This window comes from Podarcis muralis, chromosome 10 (assembly GCF_964188315.1).
Source record: "Podarcis muralis chromosome 10, rPodMur119.hap1.1, whole genome shotgun sequence".
In the NCBI taxonomy this organism is placed as follows: Eukaryota; Metazoa; Chordata; class Lepidosauria; order Squamata; family Lacertidae; genus Podarcis; species Podarcis muralis.
The window spans coordinates 55,246,490-55,267,502 of NC_135664.1; the positions used below are offsets into that span (position 1 = coordinate 55,246,490).

At 45.6% G+C, this 21,013-nt stretch overlaps 1 protein-coding gene across 2 annotated transcripts; it reads left to right on the forward strand.

Annotated features, from left to right (window-relative positions):
- Nucleotides 1-12: 12 nt before the first annotated feature.
- Nucleotides 13-20,307, forward strand: WEE2 (WEE2 oocyte meiosis inhibiting kinase). 2 transcript variants are annotated; one of them, XM_028746102.2, is made up of 12 exons: nt 13-108; nt 2,601-2,962; nt 6,674-6,873; nt 9,793-9,844; nt 12,733-12,905; nt 13,997-14,118; nt 15,038-15,184; nt 16,283-16,390; nt 17,231-17,316; nt 17,474-17,644; nt 18,250-18,392; nt 19,282-20,307. In XM_028746102.2, the coding sequence occupies exons 2-12, from the start codon at nt 2,606-2,608 to the stop codon at nt 19,445-19,447; spliced, it is 1,725 nt and encodes a 574-aa protein (XP_028601935.2). In that variant the 5' UTR covers nt 13-108; nt 2,601-2,605; the 3' UTR covers nt 19,448-20,307. The 2 variants fall into 2 exon arrangements, with proteins under 2 accessions (XP_028601935.2, XP_028601934.2); XM_028746101.2 differs by having other exon boundaries at nt 22-503.
- Nucleotides 20,308-21,013: the final 706 nt, after the last annotated feature.

Consider the following 21,013-nt stretch of genomic DNA (forward strand, 5'->3'; position numbering starts at 1 on the left):
CCTCGCTTCCCGGCCCGGCTGGCCAGACGGGGCCTTGCGCGGGCTGCGGGCAGCTGACGCCCAGCTCGGAGGAGGGATGCCCGCCTTCCTCTGCCCGCGATCCTCTTGGTGCGCAGGGAATCGGCCGGCTGCAAGCCCGTGTGCGCGCTGGCGGCCGCGCGCAAACTTGGGAGGTGGCGCACGGGCCTGGGGACGCTTGTTCGGTGGAAAGGAAAAGTCCCGAGTAAACACGCGCAGCGCTGCACCTGAGAGCTTAACAGCCCGATCCGTTTTGCGCTACGTGTAAATCCCCCACCCCATTAAACTGCTCAAGGGCTTGCACTGCAAATGCTTGTAGCCTTTTGCCTTTCTTAAAAGGCTTAACAGGGACGCACGCGCCTTTAAAATGAATGAATTTGGGGGTTCTTTGTTTCCCACCTTTTCCTGGCAACAACCCTGTGAGGCTGCGTTCCATGCTATGAGGATTTGCACCCAAGTCTATTGCTCTAACCGTGTTGCTGCGTGTAAGTGCTGGCCTTTTGAATGGGGCTTACTCTGTGGTAAGCGGGGTTAGGAGTGCAACCACACATATCCGAAAGAAAAAGTCTGTCGGTCAAAGTGCCACCTATGAGTAAATACGCATAAGATTTGGTTGCAAGATCCTCTGCACAGGATTACATCCTAAAGGCACAATCTCTGGGGGTGTCCAATCAGAAATGGGACTTCCTTTCTGGCACTTCGGCTTATGCACAATTATTCTCCACCAAGTTCAGTAGGACCTCCCTCTGGACTTGCCAATATGTTGGTTTGGTCTGCAAGCTAGGTTATATATATATATGAATGCATATCCTGCCTATTTTTCCAAAGATGTTTACCATCCAGAACACAAACGCAATACATAACAATACAAATACTAACAAATCATAACAATTAGCTTCAGAGCCAATCAGCCAGAAAATCCAAAACATGCAGATACTAAAGACAGACCAGCAAAGAGGGATTATGCCATAGCATACCTGCCACTGGTACCCTTACTCTCCTCAAAAGTGCCTAATCCTCTTTTAAAACCTTGCAAGAGGCCGACACTGCCTCTTTTGGGAATGAATTCCATGGTTTTAACTATGTGCAAAAGTCTTTTCTTTTGCCTGTCCTGAATCTTCCAACATTTCAACTGCAGTGGATGGCCCTGAGTTGTGGAGAACATTTCTCCAACCACTTTCTCCATACCAACTCTACAATATCCTCCTTGAGGCAAAGCAGCCAGAACTGTACAGGCTACTGCTCCCAAGTGCAGTTACACCGCAGGTTTCAATAACTGCTCTGTGTTTTATTTTCATTTCCTAATGATCCCTAGTATGGAATTTGCCTGTTTTTTCACTGCTGCTGCTGCACACTGTGTCAGCATCTTCAGTGAGCTGTCAACTGTGACCCCCAAGGTCTCATTCCTGGTGGGTTCAGACCCCATGAGCCTATCTGTGAAATCATGTCCATTCGCTCCGTTTGGAGATGTCCTTTTGGACCTCTTTGCCACCTTCTTTCTGTTTTAGCCACTCTGAACAATTTGGTATCGCCAGCAAACCTGGCTACGTCACTGCTCACCCTTACTTCTCATGGGCAAGCGCTTTCCAATGCTGTGGGAGCTGCATGGATGCAAGTCCTTGCAGGATGGACCATGATGAAAAACAGGAAGCTATGCAGGGAAGGGAACTGCTCTTAAGTGGCGTTTTGCAAAACCTCAATCCCAGCATGCACTGTAAGGCCAGACCTGCAATTCAGTAGGTTGAGGAGGAAGGAAAGAGCAGGAAATGGTATGGGGTCATTTTGAACACAGGTGATGCTGTGCTTTTAATTGTTGGTTTTTAATGGCAGTGGGTTGGAGCAGTTATAAATTCTGTGAGGGCATTATTAAGGGCCAGTTTTTCCAGTCAGAATGGGCTATGTCAGAAAATGTTTGCTAGCTGGCTGGGTGCCTTTGCATCTGGCTGTAGCATAGGGCCTTCCTTCTGGAGATCAGTGTAAAGGGATTATTATGTGGGGCTTTTCTCTGCCTAGTTTCTGTATATACTGACTTAACCCCTTGTGTGAGGACAGCTGTGGACTAAATGCTTATTCCTGATTAATATGAGACCTGTGTGCAGCCACAGACTATTCACATTTACTTGGAAAAACTCCCAGTGAGTTCAGTGGGGCTAATTCCCAAAGCAGTGTACATAGAATTTCAGGGTTAATATAACAATACCCTTATTCCTGGGTCTCCTCAGAGTCTTTCTTTCTCTCCCTTACTATTTTTCTTTTTTAAATGCCGTCTTATTTTCAAATGGAGGATGTCTTCTCATGCCAGTGTAGCTGTGGGATTATTCAAAATGGATGTCTGTATATTGAGTAAAAGCTGAAAACTAGCTCTTGTAAGCAAATACAACTCTGGGGACAAAGTCAAGGTAGTTTGTGTGGCCTTTGCATTGTGTGAAATTGCGCAATTGAGAAGATTGAAGGGGAAAGTATCTAAGAACTTTGTTTTGAAGGAATTTGTTCCTGGAGCCTTAGGCTAGATGTAACTTCCTAGGCTGAGACAGGTATTGCAAAAGGCTAATCAATGGGCTGTGTGTTTTGTTTCTTTCCAGCTACCATGGATGACTGGGAGAGCAGTAGCAGTAATAACTTCATCCAGAAGCTGGATTTTTCAAGTTGTGGAGAAGACACTGAGATGGAAGAAGACAATAGCATGCAAGAGGAAGAGCCGAGTCATGTCACCCCTCAGAAAAACTGGGAGACTGGGAACTGGAGAGTAAACTGCCCTGTTCCGGTCACCCCACAGAGGCAGTTGGATGATCTTTCTTTCCCGAAATCGTGGGCAAGTCCAGTGAGGAAAGGTAAGGAATCTCTGAGGAAGAAACCTCTCCCTTTGGAAGATTATCCTGGGACGCCGCTGCACTACATCACCTGGCAAAAGCTCCAGCTCTGTGACACCCCACATACTCCAAAGGTAAGGTGATGTGGTGTGTGTATTTATATGGCACATTGTGTACAAAAATCCTCAACGGGGGAGGGGCGGCTTTGGTAGCAGTTGTTAGACTTTCAACGTGGTTGAGGGGTCTTTGTGAGCATCCTTTTTTTCATTCTACAAAACTTAATATTTCTACTATAACTTTTACACCCAATCTTCCTTCAAGGGGCTCACGAAGTGGCATACATGGTTCTCCCCCTCCACATTTCATCCTCAGAACAACCCTGTGAGGTAGGCCATGAGGCAGTGACTGACCTGGGGCCTGGTGAACTTCATACCTGAATGGGGATTTCAGCTTTAGTCTTCCAGGTCCTAGTCTGATATGCTAACCTCTACACCATGTCTCTAGGGACGTGGGTGGCGCTGTGGGTTAAAGCCTCAGCGCCTAGGACTTGCCGATCGAAAGGTCGGCGGTTCGAATCCCCGCGGCGGGGTGCGCTCCTGTTGCTCGGTCCCAGCGCCTGCCAACCTAGCAGTTCGAAAGCACCCCTGGGTGCAAGTAGATAAATAGGGACCGCTTACTGGCGGGAAGGTAAACGGTGTTCCGTGTGCTGCGCTGGCTCGCCAGATGCAGCTTGTCACGCTGGCCACGTGACCCGGAAGTGTCTGCGGACAGCGCTGGCCCCCGGCCTATAGAGTGAGATGAGCGCACAACCCTAGAGTCTGTCAAGACTGGCCCGTATGGGCAGGGGTAAGGTAAAGGTACCCCTGCCCGTACGGGCCAGTCTTGCCAGACTCTAGGGTTGTGCGCCCATCTCACTCAAGGGCAGGGGTACCTTTACCTTTACCTTTTACACCATGTCTCTGGTGCCCTGCACTCAGCAGTGAGTTTGGGTATGTGTGCTTCCTGAAAACAGCGTGATAACCATGCTTGGACTTTTCTCCAAGCACAGGAAGGTGGGGAGGCTGCTTACTGGATGCCATCCAGTTGTTTATGCTTGGGGGTTTTCTAAGCGAAGTCTCTTACTTTTAAAGAAATGATTGTGGAGAACTCTCTTTTTAAGGACTTCCCTTGAACAAAATCATTTGACATACTAATCTCAAGTGCTTGGTAGCCAGCTTCCCTATCTTCCCGTGCTTTAATTTGAAGCTCAGGGGAAGATGTCATGAGGCAACTCATCCCATGGATCTTCCTCCGATCAGGAAGTGTGGGCATTTGGGAAGACTGCAGAGTGCTGAAGAAATGTTTCACAGAAAGAGAAGTGCACAGGCCACCTCGCAAACAATACAATAAGTTCAACTGTGTGTGGACTGAGATTCTAAAGTACCGTATGCATAAGCCAGAAAAATAGAAAACACTTTCAAATGACAAGAACTGCTGAGAATTTGGGGACAAGTTTTGTCCTAAACCACAGAGCCTAGGGCTTGCCGATCAGAAGGTCGGCAGTTCAAATCCCCACGACGGGGTGAGCTCCCATTGCTCAGTCCCAGCTCCTGCCAACCTAGCAGTTCAAAAGCACGTCAAAGTGCAAGTAGATAAATAGGTACTGCTCCAGCAGGAAGGTAAACAGCGTTTCCATGCGCTGCTCTGGTTCACCAGAAGCGGCTTAGTCATGCTGGCCACATGACCCGGAAGTTGTCTGTGGACAAACGCCAGATCCCTCAGCCAATAAAGCAAGATGAACGCTGCAACCCCAGAGTCGTCCGCGACTGGACCTAGCGGTCAGGGGTCCTTTTACCTTTACCTTTCATCCTAGAACCAGAATGAACACTCTCGATTGCAAATTCCAATGTCCCACATCAAACTTCCAGAGAGGCAGCCAGCACCACTAAACACTGTTAGTTTACAGAGCCCACAAACTCATCTCTCTCTTTCTCTGATCTGGTTTAGACATATAGCACTAAACTATAATTTAGGGTTATGTGAATGAGCCTGGCTGAGCCTTGGGCTTTTTTATTTTTTTGCTTTCCATCTCCTTAGTGGTCATAAGGAGCTCAGAAATCGGTTTCTGGTTTCATTGAACTGCTATTTAGCATTTTGTGTGCCCCCTGCTTAATCTTAAGTGTGGTATATTGAAACTAGCCAGCTTCATAAACTGAATGTGCCAGTGTGAATGTGGCATGTTTCAGTAAACCAAAGTAGTATACAGTACTAAAGTATAGTAGGTCAGGGTTTGGACATAACACATAGCTATGGTTAGAATGGAAATGAGAGCTTACAGAGTGTAAGCTCTGAGTGTAGCCACACTCAAAAAGGGGAGGACACAAACCTGAAGCCTGCCCAGTTCTGTTCATATGCTCACCTAGCCCTCTATCATCTCTGTTCCCTTTCACAGATACCCACACATACCTCGATTACATCTTTAGCTTGGAGTGATAAAGTCAGTTCCACCTTCAACATATTTCCAAACTACTCAGAAAGCAACCACTACCACTTAGCTAACGGCCATCCTAACAGGACATACTTGGCAACTTTTCCACTGACTGTTAAGGAACACTTGCAGTCACTCTGGTGCCATTAACCACTCCTGTCCAGTGCCCCATGTCCCAGTAGTATGGTACCCATAAAAGGAAATGCCGTGCAGTGGTTAGTGTCATAGACTGAGACTGGAGAAACCCAAGTTCAAATCTTCACTTGGCCATGAGCGACCGCTCTCTCTCAGTTGAATCTACTTCACCGGGTTGTTGTGAGGGTGCAATTGGGGAGCAGGCAAAGCATGCCTGATGCCTTATTCTCATTGAAGGAAAGGTGGGGTGTAAATGAATTGTACACCTGCTTAACAAGTGATGCTGGGCTAGGTAGACAGAAACACCTTCAGTTGTGGTTCTTCTCCCTCTGTCATTGTAAAAGCTGCACCTACATTCTCTCAGATGAATAGCTGACTGTTGAGAGTCTCTGCTGAAGTTCTTTCTAATGGGTGCACCATACTGTGAGTGTAGGTATATATTTTTACCATCAAAATGACTTCAAGTAGCATTGCAGGAACAAGCTTTACTTCAAAGCAGCTTCTGTCACTTCCAAGTCCCAGGCTTGGATGTGGAGCTTCTGCGAGCTATAAAGACACAATCCTGAGTGAGTCTCTTAATTGCATTTTTGCTCTCTTAAGGTTTGAAATGGAGCAATTTAGAAAATCCCCTTCATCTTCCTGCTTGTTAAGCTGGATGCCTGCAGATCCTCCTGGCATCTGCAGTTCTGTATTTAAGCTTTGCTGCCAAAAATAGCCTGCTGTGATAGTAACATAGTTGAAAGACCCCTTTTTGTGATTTTTGTCCATATGGCTGACAAGGATTCGACTTGACGGGAAGTCAAAGCCTTCACATGACTCTGATATTCCAGCTGCAATTTGTGTAGCAGGTGCAGCCATCGTGGATCCTTCCAGATGTGGCTGGACTTCCATTATCCTAACACTGGCTTGGATGGACCTTGGTCTGATGTAGCAAGGAAGGTCTTTTACATTCCTAACCCACTGACACTGCAAAGCATAACAAAGGTGGGAAAACTGGTTCTCCAGATGTTGTTGGACAGCTCCATGGTCCCTTTCCATAGGCCAGGTTGACTAGGCCTGATGGGAGTTGAGAATCCAACATCTGGCAGGCACTACATTACCTACCCCTGGCTTAATGTGGTGTCCAGGTATTGGTGAGTTTGGGAATACAGTAACAAGCATTATGACCTTCCTCTTTATTGCAGGTTGATGCTGGTGGACTAGACTATTCTCCGCTGACTATCTGTTGTTGTTTTCAATCTAGAGCCTCTTGTCCAAGACAGCTTTCCCTTCACCTGTGGGAAAGTTCCCCTCCAAAGGGATGAGGAACTTGAGGTTCACTTCCTGTCCTGACTCCGAGGAAACTCCCCCCGCTTCCTTAGTTAACATTAACCCCTTCACACCGGAGTCTTATCGGCAAATGGTTTTCCATCCCAGTGGCAAGAGGAAAGCCAGAGGGGAGCTGTGAGTGTTTTCTCTTTTTTCTTAAGAATTTATATTCTATAGGGGGCAAAAGGGAGATACGAGGGTAGCCATCTTGTAGCCCATTGGTTTTTAATACTGTTTTGCAGGGCCTCATGAGTGAGGAGTTTGATAACAACGGACAAGCTTGCCTGCTATAAATTTCTGACATTCCTTTGCAGCAATAACAACAACAACAACAATTAATAATAAATTTATTTATATCCTGCCCATCTGGCTGGGTTTCCCCAGTCACTCTGGGCGGCTCCCAACAGAATATTAAAAACACGAGAAAACATCAAACATTAAAAACTTCCTGAAACAGGGCTGCCTTCTGATGTCTTCTATAAGTCAGATAGTTGTTTATTTCCTTGACATCTGATGAGAGGGTGTTCCACAGGGTACACCACTACCAAAAAGGCCCTCTGCCTGGTTCCCTATAACCTCACTTCTCGCAGGGAGGGAACCCCAAGAAGGCCCTGGACCTCAGTGTCCAGGCTGAACGATGGGGGTGGAGACGCTCCTTCAGGTATACTGAGCCGAGGCCATTTAGGGCTTTAAAGGTCAGCACCAACACTTTGAATCGTGCTCGGAAATGTACTGGGAGTCAATGTAGATCCTTTAAGACCGGTGTTATATGGTCTCGGCAGAGTGTTCTAAAAAACGCCTTCACAGTGGTTGAAGAGGTCCAACTGGGCTGGCCACATGAACTGAGCACATGAACCAGCCTACAATCCACATCAGAATTCTCTCCAGAGGCTGTACAGCCATCTATGGAGGGGGTGGTTTGGAAGCTCCTTTATCTCATATCAGACTATTGACCCACCAAACTGAGAATCATCTGTTCAGACTCCAGGGTTTCAGGCTGTTGACATTCCCAATCCTACCTGGAGTTGCTAGGGGCTGAACCTGGGATGTCTTCTGCATGCAAAGCAGATCACTCCTCCTCCTTCCTCACAATTCTTCACAGGATGGTTTGTGTTTCAAATGAAATCTAGTTCAGTATCCCGTTCTTGCAGTGGCCAGCCAGATATCTACAGGAAGTAAACAGCACTCTCCCTACTTGTGCTCCCCAGAAACTGGGCACCCGGGCATAGCGCCTTGAGCATCTGAGGTAGAAGATGTTTTGTTGAAGTTCAGTGGGTTTGTAGGTCAATACAGCTTCTTGATTTTTTGGAGGCCTTCCTGGGAGCATGGCTCTGGTGTGGGGAGGCTGTCCTGCTCAGCTGCCTCACTTCAAAACACACTCCATTGCTGTTGGGGGTGCTCTGGACTTCTTTCATGAAGCAGGGTATTGGATAAAACTGTCGGGATTCTGGGAGTTCTTGGCAGAAAGGTTCTCTTAACAATAGGAAGCTTTGAAAGCCTTTGCCTCAACCCAAAGAGGGCTCCTTTGTCTTTGCTGCATGTAAAGGAGACATCCAGCAAGTGCTGTGTTGATCAATAAAAGCGCCACTCTAATAACCTCTCTGTGTGACTCTCTTAAACCACTGGAGCACACCGCAAAGCTAAGAATTGGCAATCTTCCTGGAGGTGGGTGGAGGGATGCGGAAAGCATTCTGCGTTGTGTCTGTTTCTTAGTGTTAAATAATGGGCTGCGTGTGTTTTGTATGTTTACAAAAAATAGATTTAAAAAAACAATAGGAAGATTATTCCTCCCCCCCCCCCCTGATTCTCAGAGCCATGCCTAGCCGGGGGAGCTAGCATGCAGGGAGTATTGTATGAGTGAAAAGCATGGCACTTGACTGTAAAGATTACTGACAATGGGTCATGGTACATCTAATCGGATGGCCTACTGTGGAAAGACAGGTTTCGGCCTTCACTGGTCCAACCAGCAGCTGTCAATTGTCAATGCATAATCAACTGTCACTAAGCAATCGGCATTGCATCAATATGAGTTCGGATGCCAAAGGCTAACTGAGAAGCTTAATTGCTTTCAACTGCAGGAGTTATTCCTGTATCTTCAGGCACAGGAAGGGGGGGGGTAGGATTTTAAAAATTAAGCTCTCTGCAGGTAGGGATGGTGGAGGATGTCATTTGGTCTGCATTTTAAAGCAAACTGAACTGATCTGCACCTCCCAGACTAATAGCACAAATCTTTGGGATTCTGCACTTCCCTGAATTTTGCAGTACTGCCGGCTCAAAAAGAAAGAAATGTACCAAAATGCATTAAGCACTTTATTCAAGGGTTAGAAATGCATAGATTGGAATATTAAATAAATATTTAAGTATGTGTGTAATGATAAAATACTGTTTAAGGATATGATTAAACACAATTTTTCCTAAATTTAAAAAAACAGAAATTGCCAAGTTACTGCAGAAATGGGACAGGGCAGGGTTATGAATAAATACATGCAAAACTTAACATGGGCGTAGCAGTTGCCCCTCTCTAGAGCAAGTAAAACAGAAATACTTAACTAACCAATCACGTCGGTTCTGCGCCCCCCCCCCCCCCAACAAGATTCCTGGCTATGCCCATGAAACATGGATTGGAGGTATCACCAAATCCATCCCCTAACCTCAGGTCTGTCAGAGCTGGATGAATGCTTTTTTCCAAGTGTCTCAGATTTCACAAAGACTGGGATTAGATTTCATGCCTTTAAAAATGCTCCATCACTAACCCTCTCTGTCTGCAGATGTCAGGGCAGCTGTGCATTAATTTGAAATCTGAATTGATTGTAAACTAGAATGTCGATCACCCTAAATTGAAGGCTATAGCCTCTGTGGTCTTTGAGTGATTTTTTTCTAGTGGTCTCTTATGCTTATGCGGAAATGTCTATATAAATACTTCATGTGGCTTGAGAAGTTCCTGAAGCTGGTGTTTGAAATATTTAAATGGTGAAACTGAATAATAGAGTTGGGAGTTGCGTCTTGTCTTTGCAACCGGGATGCTTCTTCACGTCATTAAACTTACCGTTTCAGGGATGATCCCAACCAAAAAGAGAGCCAGGTGGAACCAGGGTTGCCAGCCAAGGTGAGTAGTGCGTTTCTTCAAACAGGTGCACAAAAAGCATCATGGCCATAAGTTAACGGTTTAATACTGAAAGAGGGAAAGCTGTTTGTGGGCCTATAGCAGCAGACAACAGTATTACTGTAACACAGAGTAATCTTAGCACTGACTTTGTTTTCATTGCACATTTTCAAAGAAAGCCCATAGTTTTATATTTTAATGAAATAGAGTGGGGAGGAAAAATTCGGTGGTGCAAGGCAATAGTTATTACAACACCAGATAGTTACTTAACAGGTTTCAACAACATCACCGTTCAAAACTAAACTATGTGTTGCATCAGATCTCTGTTTTAAGTTATAAAGTACGGCTAATAAGCTGAGCTACAGGCTGAAGGCCAAGTTGAAAGTTTACTTTGGTTCAGTTTTAAAACTACGTGGAAGTTCCCTGTTTTCTTCCAGTTCTACCCTCTCCTGCCCATTTTCAATGATTCTCCTGGTAGTAATGCACTTGCCATAAATGAACCTGGTGGAGGTTTTCAGGTATTAGACTAGGACCTGGAGAACCAGGGTCAAATCCCCACTCAGCCATGAAGATCCTTGGTTGACCTTGAACCAGGCACCGTCTCTTGGTCTAACCCGCGTCACAGGGTGGTTGTGAGAATAATACGGAGAGAGGGAACGCCATGTATGCTACCTTGAGCTTCTTGGAGAAAATGTGGGATGCAAAAGCAAAAATAACTAAATACTCAAACCCACTGTAATGAATGGGCCTAAGCTACCAATGTTTATTGAAATTAATGGGTCTCATCTGCATTGGACTAGCTTTAGATACAACCCTGTCCATGGGTTGATCATATCTTGGTCAGAAATCAACAAATTCCTAGATTTCCATTCCAAAAATTAACAGATTCCAACTTACACAAAATGCTTATTTGCTTGCTGTGTACCTTGATAAAGCTAGCTTAGGTTTGATCATATAATGTGCTCCAGTCTTTCCCTCAATTAAGCTAAGTGAAATGTCTCCACTCCCCCCCCCCCATCGTAATGTAAACTCTAATAAATTATAGAACAACCCGAAGAGTACTTCCTTAGCATCAATAACAATCAAAGAAGTGATGTCTGTGTAATGCAGTATCTGCCTTAAGATGGTGGTAGATTCAAACTCCCGTCAGGCCCAATTAGCATGTGCAGTAGTCAGGGATGATGGGGGCTGTAGTCCAAAACATCTGGAGAGTGCAGGAATGGGGGAAGAAGCACAGAGTTCTGGGGGCCACTGGTTTGACCTTTACTCCTGCGAACTTGCAGGCAATGTGGTTTAGTAAGAAACTTGTCCCAGTCCATATCTAACTCTTCAGGCTTCATTAATTTGAAATGCTGCTGGGAGCATAGGAAGTGGCCTTCTACCAGGTGAGACTCATTCTCCATCTTACCAGTATTGGCCGCTCTTTGGGTCAGGGTCTTTTCTAAGGGATTGAACCTGTGGCTTCCTGTGCACGTAGCATGCCCTCTGCCTCTGAGTCAGCACTGATGCTATAACTTACACGCGGAGTGAATTATTCAGCCAGAGTTGTGGGCTGAGAGGGAACAGAGTGCTGACTGTAGCCGTCAAAAGCAATCACATGCCAAGGGAAACAAAATGGGGCAGTGCAGGCACTTTTATGTTGGCACGGCTGCTGGCAGTATTTTGACTCAGCATATTGGATCCATTTCCATCTGCCCTGAAGGCTTTGATGTTTGTGCCTCTCCAAGTTTAATTCTAGGTTAGTGCTATGATCTACTAGAAGCTCTTAGCAGAGAAACGGTGCCAACACCATTGATTAAAATCTGAACATCTGTCGTAGAATATGTTTTGCAGGAGGGGTGCTAACAATAGCATTTTCTGCAAGGGCATAAATACATACTGGGTGCAGTTCTTTGATTTATCAGGCTTTATATTTTTCAAGGGACGCGGGTGGCGCTGTGGGTAAAAGCCTCAGCGCCTAGGGCTTGCCGATCGAAAGGCCGGCGGTTCGAATCCCCGCGGCGGGGTGCGCTCCCGTTGTTCGGTCCCAGCGCCTGCCAACCTAGCAGTTCGAAAGCACCCCCGAGTGCAAGTAGATAAATAGGGACCGCTTACTAGCGGGAAGGTAAACGGCGTTTCCGTGTGCGGCTCTGGCTTGCCAGAGCAGCGATGTCACGCTGGCCACGTGACCCGGAAGTGTCTGTGGACAGCGCTGGCCCCCGGCCTCTTGAGTGAGATGGGCGCACAACCCTAGAGTCTGTCAAGACTGGCCCGTACGGGCAGGGGTACCTTTACCTTTACCTTTATATTTTGCAAAATGTTGACACTGAGGCTGCAATTTGAAAGCGGGTGGTGGTGAACCAGTTGCAAAGAGGGGGGGGGTGTCTTTAATAGTTTGCTTTTGCACTACTTTTTTTCCCTGTAAAAAAAATCATGCTCAGTCCTTCCTCTCCAGCTGCTTTGACCCTGCAAGTGGAAAATATATGACTTGAGGATTTTGTTTCATCTGTACCATGCTGCATAGCAAACTACTCTGGACACTAAGGGCACTTTCCAAAGTAGTTTGTGAAGTGACATAGTGGAAGGGTGGTGATCTTCCTTCATTGATAAATCAGGAAGAAGATTGGAAGTGTTTCCAGCGGAGCAGGATACCATACTGTGTGTGCAAAGCAGGATAGCCAACTTGGTGCCAACTCCAGATCTTGCTGGACTCAAATGCCCATCAGGCCCAGCCAAGGTAGCCAGCGGTCAAGGGTGATGGGAAAGCAATGTTGGCTATTTCTGGAAGGACATCACTGCATCTGAGAACCAGAACCCAAGGCCTCACATCGCAAGGTCTCTTCAAGTCGTGCTCAGGATTTGATGGGCAAACCTGTCTTAAACTTAAGTGGATTACTTTCTCTCTCCTCCAGAGATTCCTCTTACGTGAGAGCAACATGGTTTCCCGCTACAAGAAGGAATTCTTGGAGCTGGAGAAAATAGGTGTGGGGGAATTTGGTTCTGTGTACAAGTGCGTCAAAAGGCTGGATGGGTGCGTCTATGCCATCAAGCGCTCCAAGAGACCCCTTGCTGGTTCCTCAGATGAGTAAGTGACCATCGCAGAACACACACACAGACACACCATGATGATGATAATAATAATAATAATTAATAATAATAATTTATTATACCCCGCCCATCTGGCTGGGTTTCCCCAGCCACTCTGGGCGGCTTCCAACAAAGATGAAAAATACACTAAAATGTCACATATTAAAAACTTCCCTGAACAGGGCTGCCTTCAGATGTCTTCTGAATGTCAGGTAGTTGTTTATCGCTTTGACATCTGATGGGAGGGCGTTCCACAGGACGGGCGCCACTACCGAGAAGGCCCTCTGCCTGGTTCCCTGTAACTTGGCCTCTCGCAGTGAGGGAACCGCCAGAAGGCCCTCGGAGCTGGACCTCAGTGTCCGGGCAGAACGATGGGGGTGGATACGCTGATGAAATGAGTAGAGCCTTGGCTGGATTGGTCAATAAATTTCTGGATTGAATGACGCTAGAAATTGTACCATGGCTGCTTATCTTACCTCTCCCACCCCACCCTTTTTTAAATAGACCATGATAGGTATTGTCATTGTTCTTCCCACAATAGGTTCAAAAGGCAGTGTTTGCTTCTGGATTCCCCAAACCACATTGCACATCCTCTAAGATGCTAGTGTGTAAATAAGTTGGATTTGAGATTAGCCATGTATTGGAAAAGGTCATGCGAAAAGCAGACTGAAAGCATTTAAAAATGAAATCTGCCATCCGTTTCATGAACCTTTTCCTTCCCCATGTCATTCAGGGCCTGCCTTTCCTTAGTCCGTGCCCAGCGCTCCAGTGAAATCTAATCTAGTATTGAATTAAGAACTTTTGTTCCATAACAATACTGTTTCCTCCCCCCACCCCAAAAAGAGATCTTTTAGCAGTGAGAGACTTCAGGGTCACCAGCGCTTACCTTTCTATTGTTTCTCTAAGTGTAGGGGTGGTGAAGCATATCCCCTTCCAGGTATTTCCCAGCCATTGAAGGAATAACTTTGCCAAGTTCTCCAGGAAGTCTTGTCTGACTCTATTAACCCTCCTCTGTCCAAACTCCTGATCTCGCAACAATATTGTTCTTTGAATGATGGGTCATCTCTCTCTCTCTCTCATTCTCTCTAGGCAAATGGCTTTGCGGGAAGTCTATGCCCATGCTGTGCTTGGCCATCATCCCCATGTTGTGCGTTATTACTCGGCTTGGGCAGAAGATGATCACATGATCATTCAGAATGAGCACTGCAATGGTAAGGATTGAGGGTAGACGTGGGGGCTTAGAATACTGCTCAACTTTCCATGTTAACTGAAACTTTAAATTCACATGCACTTTGTGAAGTCCTTTGTGTACTTAAATTGAGGTTAATGGATGCTCATGGAGCTTGGAAGTCCAGAAGAGCAAGATGAGCTGCCATCCTGTTGCTTTCTAGACTCATAAACTGCCACAAGGAATAGAAGCTCTCCACCTCCACCCCAAATGCAAAATCTGGGCTCTCTAAAGGACCAAACATGAGGAATGGTGTGGTTAAGGACCACCCTTGCATGAGGTCTGCAGAGTGTACCAAATCCACATGCGTTCATTCGACATTAGCAGAAGGATCTGCAGAAAATGGGTGTTCCCATTGCACGTACACTTCTGCCCAGTTCTCCAACCAAAATGATGTGTATAAAATGCATATACTAAGGGCAGGTGTCCATAAAATGCACATGTAAGGTTAAAATAAGGCAAAATTATATTTAGGGAATGGCTTGCAAAGGTTGACATACAAAATATGCATTGGGAGAAATTAGCACTAATACACTGGTGAAATTATTTTAATAAAAATAAATCACAAACTGGTATGGAAATGTGGTAAACTGAATTTAAGATATGTAAAAAGACACAGTACTGAGAGTAACCCTACATGGGGGCCTGGCTAGCACAAATGTTGGGAGTTTCCTTATATAAAAGAGCCAATGCAGAAGATGTCAATCAAAACCCTTTGAAATGCAAGTCATGGAAGCTAGTAGATTCAAACCAAAGAGGCAGAAGTGTGAGGCTACCACTTAACTGTTAACCAGATCTTCTAAATTCCTGCCTTCTAAAAGAGAGCAATCTGCTTCAGAAGAAGGCTCTGTGAATAAGTGGGCGAGGAACTCTGTCTGCTGTGATCGCTTGGCTTTCCACAGGTGGGAGCCTTCAAGATGTGCTTTTGGAAAAGGCAAATACATCAGATTATTTCAAAGAATCTGAGCTGAAGGAGATCTTGCTGCAAGTTTCCATGGGACTGAAATATATTCACACTTCTGGCCTGGTTCACTTGGACATCAAACCCAGTAAGCATTTCTGTTCAGTAATGCTTTGTTGTTGTTTAGTCGTGTCCGACTCTTCGTGATCCCATGGACCAGAGCACGCCAGGCACTCCTGTCTTCCACTGCCTCCCGCAGTTTGGTCAATGCTTTAGGCACTCCTGTCTTCCACTGCCTCCCGCAGTTTGGTCAATGCTTTAGGCATCAAATATTTGTGAATGTGCATAAGCACATTGCCATAACCCTTTCAGAAAAGTGAGTTAAGCACAGTTGAACTTTTAGACGGGATGGGGGCCATTAAATAGGAACTGTGCCAGTCCTTGTTTAGGGTTTTGTTCTAAGGAATAAGGAAACTTGAGCCTAGCTTGTTACTAACTTGGACATAACCCCAATTACCTGGCCAATTGAATTCAGTTGGACCAACTTCTGCGTAGACAGGGTTGAGATTACAGTTTAATTCACTGAAGCTATGCACCCACAACAGATAGGAAGCTGAAATGGACCATATGAGGATAGGCTGAAGGAGCTCTAGGTATGTTCAGCCTATGATTGGAGGTCAGGGTTGACTGTGGGTGAAAACACATAGAAGGGGACAAAGGCTCTGCTGCCTAATTCTAATGGGCTGGTATAGTTCAATCAAACATCAAGAGAAACATATTGATGGTAAAGGCAGTTTGACAATGAAACCAATTATCTAGAGGGATGGTGGGCTGTCCCTTGTTGGGACCCCTTCCAGCAGAGACCATATAGCAATGGGGATATTCTAAATGTGGATTTCCTGCATCAAACAAGGGGGCAGTTTTGCAATACTCGCCTTTCCTCAAGGATTCTTGGAAATAAAATAATTCAAGCCCTACTGTACCCCGATTGCTGGAAAACTCTGGAAATACATCTTATTAGGTTTCACTTGAATTTGGGGGTGATGATGCTTACAACCGTAAAATCAGTCATAGCTCCATCCAAAAGGAAATCCACTTGTTTATCTGACAGCATTTCCTAGACTTCTCTCTTCCCCGGATTGGATATTTAATGGCAGGCTAGAAAGTAATTGTGGAATGCAGACTGCAATTTATCCGTGTGGACATTTCAAGCTTCCGTGCTGTTTTTCTGTCTTTGCATTTACAGGCAATATCTTTATATGTCATAAGCTGATTGGGCAGCAGGCAGCAGGTCAGGAGGAGAGCGACAGTGAAGACGACGGCTTTGCCTCTTCTAATGTGGTGTATAAAATTGGTTGGTAGAGTAAATACTCTATGCTTCTAGGGATAAGACTTGAATGGTTTTTAGGGTGTATATACCAATCTCTTAGCTCCAAATTCTCAGATGGGATCCATGGAAGAGAGGGCCACGATAAGTGGGAAGAGGGGCGAGTAGAACTGTTCTGGGTCCTGAATAGATATTAGAATGCGTTCAGCAAGAATCAACTGAACACACATAACTGCATTAGGTTGCTTGGGGGTTGTTTATTCCATTTTTTTATGCGTAGAACATATCCAACAAGGTCACCCATGGAATGATTCCTGCTTTGATGGATGGATTGCCACCCTTGCCTTAATCAGGGTGCTGCTGGGCTTGAGTAATATAACCTGAAAGTTGCCTTCAGCCTGCTAGCTTCCTTCTCAAGTGTAGACAAATACATTTCACTCAAGAAATATTATATATTGTATGTGTGAGCCTAGAACACTCAGAGGCTCAGGCCAGAAAAGCCAGCTGTAGGTTCCAGCATGCAAGAAGAGCCCTCCAGAGATTGCAAGACTACAACGGTCATCATTGGCTTTGCTGGCTGGGATTAGTGGGAGTTGGACTACAACCACATCAGGAGGACCACAGCCCTGGTGTATAATTCCCCTACTCAACAAATTTGTACCTCGTCTTTCCTCCCAAAGAAACCCAGGGTGGCAAACAAATCTGTAATAAAAATACAAGTAAAAATAAAATAAAATTCTGTAGCACATGCTGAGTTTCTCCAGCAGACTAATCTGTCTTGTGTAGGACTCGCTGAATGCAGAAAGCTTGCAAAGACCGCTGGCACATATTAATGCATTTCATGGCTCACAAGTTTCTTTTTCTTAGGGGACCTTGGACATGTGACATCCATAACCAATCCCCAGGTGGAAGAGGGTGATAGCCGATTTTTGGCCAATGAAGTCTTGCAAGAGGTAATGATGTGGGCTTTCTTTGGCTCATGGGGGCTTCAGCAGAAACTTATACACTTCCCATTAAAATCCCTTTTCCTGAAGAGAGATGCTGATTTGAACATGATCAGACTTGAGTCCATATTTTTTTTCCTTTTAAAATCTTCTGCTTCCTCCATAGCAATACTGCTACCTGCCCAAAGCAGACATCTTTGCCCTTGCACTGACCATCTCTCTGGCAGCAGGCTGTGGTTCCCTGCCTACCAACGGCACCCTGTGGCATCACATCCGCCAAGGCAACCTTCCGCTAATCCCTCAGCAGCTGTCGCGGGGCTTTGCAGAACTGCTCAGTGTGAGTGTCCTTTGGGGGAGGACTGTAGCTCAGTGGTACAGCATCTGCTTGGCATGTAGAACGTCCCAGGTTTGGTTCCAGTCATCTCCAGGTGGGGCCAGGAGAGACCCCTGCCTGAAACCCCGAAGAGCTGCTGCCAGCCAGTGTAAGCAATACTGAGCTGAATTGACAATGGTCTCATTCAGTATAAGGCAGCTTCCTAAGTTCCTAGCATGAGGGGAGCAGGGACATTTCCACACATCAATGATATGAGCCATGGTGCAGTCGGATCAGGACTTTGAGGCAGAAGTTAAGGACCCCACTCAGCAGAATGAGGAGGGTGCTCAAATCATAGAATCATAGAGTTGGAAGGGACCCTGCAATGCAGGAATACACAGCTGTCCCATATGAGGATCGAACCTACGACTTTGTGGTTATCAGCACCACGCTCTAACCAACTGAGCTATCCAGTTATGTAGCAGGGTAGGCTTACCACGTAGCTGAAGTAATGCTCCAAACACATTGCCATCTAAAGAGCCTGCCCTTCCCCCCCGAAAATTCAGCATCTAAAATTACCCAACCACATCACTGAATATAAAAATCTCTCTCTCCTCTGCTTGCATCAGCTGATGATTCATCCTGATCCGGTTGTGAGGCCATCAGCCACTGCACTAACCAAACACTCCGTCCTCCGGCCTTCTCTTGGGAAAGCTGCCCAGCTTCAGGAACAGCTGAATGTGGAGAGGTTCAAAATTGCCATGCTGGAAAGGTAAAAAAAAAAAAAGACCTTCACGCTTCAGTAGCTAATCAAGATTTGCAAACAACAAGGGCATTGGACTACCTGACTTGGAAGCGACTTCTCTGTTGCAGGGAGAACATGTTCTTAATCAGGTGTGAAGAGCCATTGGCTCCCCAGATGTTGACTGAACTTCAGCAACCACCAGGCCCCAAGCAAGAGTGGCCAGTGATTATGGGAGTTGTAGTTCAGCATTTGGATGGCCAATGCTTCTCCTATCTGTTCTAAATGCAACTGTGGCTTATGTCAGGAAAAAAATCCAAGCCATGTCTTTTCCTCATCATAGAATTCTGACATCTGGGTTTCCACATGCCTCTGATACAATCCTTCACTGGGAGTGGAACCTCTTCCTAGTAGACATTACCCAGACTGACTTTCCAAGCCAGTTTTATTTACCTCCTGCTGCTATTTTAAAGTGAGGAGGAGGGTCTGTGACTTTTCATGCTACTTTTGAGTGGGCAGGGCAAGGGAAGAATGGAGGTTGTGTCAAATCTACACTATGCAATTTAAAGCACTTTTATTCCACTTTTATCCACCGTGGCTTCCCCAAAAGAATTCTGGGAAGCGCATTTTGTTGTGGGTGTTGACTTGTTATAAGACCCCACAACAAACCACAATTCCCAGGATTCTTGGGGGGGGGGGGGAGCCAATAAAGTGGCAAGAGTTTTGCCCATCCACACTGCAACCAAGTACAGTGTTATGTACTACACCACAACTTACTCTGTTATCAACAGTAGAAAGCCCACTTTCAGCAGTGGAAGGGGGCCCTGTGGGCAGGAAGGAAAGTCTGTATGTGCAAATGTTTGTGCGACGTTGGCAACCCCTTGTGTTAAATTGTATCAAATTCTCCTCTTTTTTTCAGAGAGCTGAGAGCAGCCCGTCTTGCCCAGAGCTTCAAAAAGGATAAATTTTTGGAATGTGCCCAGCCTCAAGAATCTGGAGCCAACTCAAAGCACCCAAATAGCAAGAAGCGTCTGGTTGGAGGGAAAAATGCCCGGTCGTTTAGCTTTACTGCTGGTGGCTTTTGACGGTTTAGGCTCCTCAAATCACTGAAAACACACCCCTTAGAAACAAGAGACACCTTCAGATTTAAGGGACTGTGTTTTTACTTATTCCATCATGTGATTGTCATAGTACTAAATCTGGCTACTTGTAAGAGATAGTTGCTACCCATCACATTACAACATAACCTCTTTTTAAACCTGTCTGTCGCTTCCTTTTGCCTGAAACGAGTGGGTTTGTTTTCCCTCCCAGGATTATCAGAAGAGTGTACAACTTTATTTCCTTTCTCTAGCTTTTAGGTTATCCTGTGTTTTCAAGACCCCTTGTATTTTTCACTTTAAAAAACAACAACACACAGCCCCTAGCTGTATTTCAAACGGAATACGAGTCAGGCAGCAGATGGCTTGTTCCTCTTGCAGTTGGGGAGGGCCCTGCCATCACTAACATTTAAGTCCCACCTACAGAGCCAGAGAAAGTAACCAATGCAAAATATATATTTAATATTCAACAGACGTAATGAACAGGATCCTTCTAAAATCAACAGGTTAGTCCTGCTGCCAAGGGGGGTTGAATAAAATGAGTCTATATTTGGAAACAGATTATTTTTTCCATGAGCAATAGCAGACAGGATGCAGCCTGGCCTTGATGGCTGTCTTTTTTGTGTCCAGGATAGAGCACCTGCTGTTCTTTATGTGGGTGGCTGACAATACTGACAGGTAAAGGATTGATCTGTATTTTTGCCAAGTGTCGTCTGGGATGGGTGGTGGTTTCAAGCACATTGGACGGGAATTATAAATGCTTTTTAGAACGCCTTGATGTTCTGGGGATTATGTTATGTAACATGTTCATAAATAAAGTAAACCTTATGCCCCTGTCGAAGTGTTAACTTCTGTTGTGGTTTTCCTGAACACAAAACACTGCTTTGTTGACTAGCCCAGTCATGAAGACTTGGCCAATTGCAGCAGTGTCTTTTGGGGGTTTCAAGCCTCTCTGTGTGAGTTCCCGTGACTTTCCTGAAGATAGCTTTACTTCACTAGCTGCTGGACAGCACGAATTTTATAGCGGTTGAGAAATGATTCTTTTTCTTAAAAAAAGAAAGTGATACATTTGTGAATAAAGCTTCTAATTTTGTTTGCTTCTAAAGTGTATGTGTGTGGAAATTTTGTTTCAGATCATACAAGGGAGGGCTTGATGACATTACCTGTGACCACACAGCTCTTGTGGCTGATTCAGGATGCATCTTGACTTGAGTTGCTCCACTGTGGGCTTTGCCAGAGTCTGTTGCAAACATTATGACATTTTTTGCTGTGCAAAGGCTGCACTGGGGGCGGGCTAGAGCTGGCATAACCAATATGGTGCCCTCCAGAGGCTTCTAGATGGCATCTCTCATCAGTCCAGACCTCTGGTCATGGTGGCGCTTCCTAGGCTTTGGAACTCTGTGCCTAGAGAAGTCAGACTGGCTTCCTCCTTGCTGTCCTTCTGCTGGCAGGTGAAGACCTTGGAGTAACAAGCCTTTGGGAACTGGCTGCTTTTAATGAAAGGGCTGGTGCTGCGCTGGTTTTATTGTAATTATCTGTATGTTTTTAATAGGT